The sequence below is a fragment of the Myotis brandtii genome, unplaced genomic scaffold (assembly GCF_000412655.1).
Source record: "Myotis brandtii unplaced genomic scaffold, ASM41265v1 scaffold79, whole genome shotgun sequence".
Lineage (NCBI taxonomy): Eukaryota > Metazoa > Chordata > Mammalia > Chiroptera > Vespertilionidae > Myotis > Myotis brandtii.
Window position 1 is genome coordinate 2522065 of NW_005371173.1, and position 4686 is coordinate 2526750.

General features: G+C 49.0%; 1 protein-coding gene across 1 annotated transcript in view; it reads left to right on the forward strand.

Moving 5' to 3' along the window:
* Nucleotides 1-1141: 1141 nt before the first annotated feature.
* LOC106724280 (striated muscle preferentially expressed protein kinase-like) overlaps nt 1142-4686 on the forward strand; it is a gene marked incomplete at its 3' end in the record, with an annotated part of 17276 nt that continues 13731 nt past the window's right edge. The window contains exon 1 of the mRNA XM_014531005.1: nt 1142-1254. Coding sequence (XP_014386491.1) covers nt 1142-1254 — 113 coding nt within the window. The remainder of the gene's footprint in view (nt 1255-4686) is intronic.

Below are 4686 nucleotides of genomic sequence, written 5' to 3' on the forward strand. Positions count from 1 at the left end.
TGTCTGCCTCCTTGGGAGCTGGACAGTGACCCAAGGAAGTTAGGGGTTGGGGAGACAGGTGCGGTGCTCCTAGAGAATGGACAAAAATAAACCAAAGAAGATCTGGGTCTCATGCTGGGGGCACTTGGCATCTCCTCCTTCAAGACTCTGAACACTGAGAAATAAGAGGGCTCACAGAAGACTGACAGCTTCCCACTAGAGCCATGGGACCAGTTCCAGACCAACTGGAGGAGTAGGAGGGACTGTGGAGGCAAATATATCCCTAAGCCAGGAACTGAGGCCGCAGTGGGCACTCTCTGACCCTGTCTGTCCACTCTGGCTACCCTCCCAGGCCCTTGAGACAATGCATCACACCCATTCACCGCTTTCTCGTCCTCCTCTCACCACGAGCTTGCCCCGGACACATATGCAAATACATCCGTGACCTTTGGTTCAACACCTAACATGTCAGCTACCCAAGGGCAAGGTTTTTATTCACTAACTGTATCCTTGGTGCCCATAAGAGTGCTTGGTCCATAGAAGGTGCTCATTAAATATTTAAGTACTTGTTGAATGAATACCCACTGGGCACTTTTATTTGCTTTTCTCTAAATCAGTGATTCTCAACCTTCCTAATGCTGCGACCCTTTAATACAGTTCCTCATGTTGTGGTGACCCCCAACCATAAAATTATTTTCGTTGCTACTTCATAACTGTAATTTTGCTACTGTTATGAATCATAATGTAAATATCTGATATGCAGGATGTATTTAGGTGACCCCTGTGAAAGGGTCGTTCGACCCCCAAAGGGGTCGCAACCCATAAGTTGAGAACTGCTGCTCTAAATTAAATATTTATCAGAAAGGCCCATGGCCCCCCCTTCATTCACTGATTCAACCAACATTTACTGAGCCTTTACCATGTTCCGGGCACGTGGTATATCATTATGAGTAAGAGGAAGCTCCCCACTGCCCAGAGAGGTGGGGTGAACTGCCCATATCCGTAGCAGAGGAGGACCAGGCCCCAGGTTCCTTGGCCTCCGGAGCCCAGATCTCTTTCCATGACACCATAGGCTTGTGATTGCTAGTCAGGGCAGACTGGCAGCACACACCCAGCCTGGCGCCAGGCCGCAGGGCACTGTGGGGCCCATTCTGGGGGACAGATGAGCACCTTGCAGACAGCTGCCCTGGGTGACAGGCCTGGCCAGAATGATGGCTTCTTGCTGTCACAGCTAGTGCAGGCTGCTCCAGGAGAGGGCGCCAGCAACTGGAACAGGTCAGTGCCTTCCCTACCCAGGCCCACACACCCCTGCTTGTGCATCAATGCATGCCCATATTGTGACTATTCGAACAGGAGACACACAAGCCATGTTCCAGGCTCTGTGCCAGGCCCTTTATAAATAGTTAATATTCATGTTAATATTTAATATAATAATTTAAAGCCATCACAACAACCTAAGTCAGATCATGTAATTCCTTGGCTCAAAATTCTCTGAGATAACTTTCTGGTTCACTAGGAATAAAAGTGCCATGGCCTACAAGGTGCTAGGCTGTCTGACCTCATGTCTCTGTTCAGCCCCACTGGTCTCCTGGCTCCTCTTGGAGGCCACCTCTGCTTGGAGCAGTCCTACCTGGATATCTGTGCCATTTGCTTCCTCACCCAGGAGTAGGAATCCTAGACTCAGAGTCAGACCTCAAAGGCAATGATCCCCACACTGATGAAATCCCTCCCCAGCCTTGCTCCAATGCCTTGATGAGCAATCATCGAGCTCTAACCACCCTACCACATTCCTATCTCCATACCCTGTTCCATTTTTCCACAGCACTTATCTTCTTCTAAAAATCTTTATTATCTACAATAATAAAAGCATAATATGCTAATTAGACCTGACAACACGGGGGGCTGCAAGGGAACAGGATGAAGGCTGTCACTCTTCATTCCTTCCCCCAGGTGCTGTAGGGAAGCTGGTGCTGGCAGCCGGGGGAAGGAAGGCCTACTCTTGTATGAATTTCATGCATCAGGCCTCTAGTTTCTTTATAAAGAAGAAATAAGCAACAAATATAAGCAACACAGGGGCAGGAATACTTGTCTGCTTTGTTCACTGCTATACTCCTAGTGCTTAGAACTGTGCCAGGCACATAGTAGGAACTCAAGAATTTGTTGAATGAATGAATAAACCCTGAGTTGGATCACCCCCATTTTATAGATGAGTAAACTGGGGCTTAGAGATGTCAAGATCACACAGTTCATGATTCAACCAACTAATCAACCAACCAACCAGCCAACATTTACAGACCATCTACTGCATTCTACACAAATCATTGAGGCACAGTGCTAGGTGGCTTTGGGTTATTGGTTTTGAAAAACAGTTTCTAGTCCTTTGTTCTTGATGTTCCAACTGCTTGCAATGTCTTGCCTCTACATTTTAACAATTCAGTTTACAGTTAAAAATTCAATTTATCATCAGTGGTTGCATGCAGAGGGCATGTTTGACTACAAAGGGGATGCTCAGGCAAATATTTAGGATGATCAGACTGTTTTGTAAGGTCCTGGGGTAGTGGATACATGATTCTCTGCATTTTTTAAAACCCGAGAACTGCACAGTACAAAGAGTAAGCTTTAATGTATGCAAACAACAAAATTTTCATTCCTCAAGGCTTTTAATCTCTATGGACAAAATTCACTATTTAAATTGTTTCTTCTTTCCCCTGTCCATGAACACACACACAAGCACACTTTGACTTTGGTCTCCCAGAATGAAGACGTGGGGTAAGGGGGCGACACTGAGAGTACTTTTCTCCATCTGCAAATGACTCAGGGCTCCTCCTGTGGCTCCTCTCTGCCTTCCCAGGCTTATCCCTCAGGGCTCAAGGTCAGACCTGGGCCCCTCACCTGGACTTTAAAAAATATTTTTTATTTTGAGATCATTGTAAACTCACATGTGGTTACAACACAGAAAAACAATACAGAGATAACCTGTATGCCCTTCATCTGGTTTCCCCCAATGGTAACATCTTGCATAACTATAATACATGATCAGAACAGGAAATTGCCATTGATATAGTTCACCCACCTTCTTCAGATTTTGCCAGGTTTATATATATGATTTGTGTATATGTGTGCATGTGCATGCACACATGTGCATGCATTTAGTTCTATGCAACTTTATCATGTGTAGACCCATGTGACCACCACCACAGTCAAGATACAAAACTGTTCCAGCACAAAAGTCTCAGTCGGACTTTTAAAAGCAGTTATGTCCCACCCTGGCCAGTGTGGCTTAGTTTGAAGGGCATCATCTGGTGCACCAAGAGGTTGCAGGTTCGATTCCTGGTCAGAGGCATGTGGATTTTGGGCTGGGTCCCAGGTATGGGGTGTGTAGGAGTCAGCCGATCAGTCTCTCTCTCTTCCTCCTTTCCCTTCCTCTCTCTCTAAAAAGAAATAAAAAATATTTAAAAAAGAATTTGCCAGCAGGAATTTTAAAATGATAAATAAATAAATAAAACATAAAAGCGGTTATGTCCTATCTTGATGTTTCTCAAAGTGCAACCCTTAGATGCATCAGTCACCTGGGACACTAGTTAAATGTGCAGACTCCGGACCTTCCCAGCACTGCCTACTGAACCCGCATCTCTGGGGGTGGAGCTTGATTCTCTGTACTTTGTACAGGTGCCTATTTTGAGAACCACTGCTCTAACTGGCCTCCAACTCTCCCACCTCCAATCCACCCTCCACACTGTGGCTGCCGGAGGGATTCTTCTACAACACAGCTCTGGCCATGTTATCCTGCTGCTTAGCACCCGGCAGTGGCACCCAACTGTCATCAGGAGACTGACTTTAGCAAGCAAAGCTCCCTGGGTCAGGCCCCACTTCCCACCTCCACTCACCCTCCCCACTGCAGTTCAGTCCTTCCAAACTCCTCTGATTCCTAGAACACATCATCTGCTTTCATCATGTTCTGATTTCGGCCATGCTGTTCCTTCCTTCTCCTCTCTGCCTATTGCAAACCTGTTCAACTACCCATTTTTACAGATGAGGACTTGGAGGTTGAGAGAGGCTTGATGTCACCCAGCGAGCGCAGGCAGGACCCGCTGGGAGCCAGAATCCACCCTACTCCCTGCTCCTGGTCTTGCTGTTTACCACACGGTCATGGAGGCTGCGGAGGCCTCTGCTCCCTCTTGTCTGGCTGTCGCTCCCCTTCGCCGGGCCTTCCTTCCCATCTGCCGCTCAGACACTTCACCCAAGACCTCCTGTCCCTCTCCCAGCTGGGAATCTGGGGCCTGCGGGGAGGGAGGAAGGGAAATGGGATCGAGCCCAAGGGTAACCCGACTCCTCCGAGTGGGCTTGGGCGCAGACACACCATGGGGGAGGAGGCTGGGACTCGGTTAAACTTGGTGAGGGTCTGGGGGCACCTGGAGGGAGGGAAGGAGCGGAGTGGAGTTCAAGTCCCCTCCTCTGCTGCCCCCTCCCTCCACAGCTCCCTCGAAACTGGAGCCGGGGGCCCTAAAAATAGCCCCCGAGGAGCAATTGCCAGCAGGCCGCCCTGGTGACCTTCTGGGTAGCGCAGGCTGAAGGCGGGCGGGCAGCAGAAAGGCAGGGCGCCGGCCCCCCAGGACTCATCTTCCAGGCGCCATCCCCCGGGCGCCCCTGTGGCTGTCGGTTCCAGCACCCCCCAGCCCAGCTCGCTGAGGCCATGCAGAAATCGCG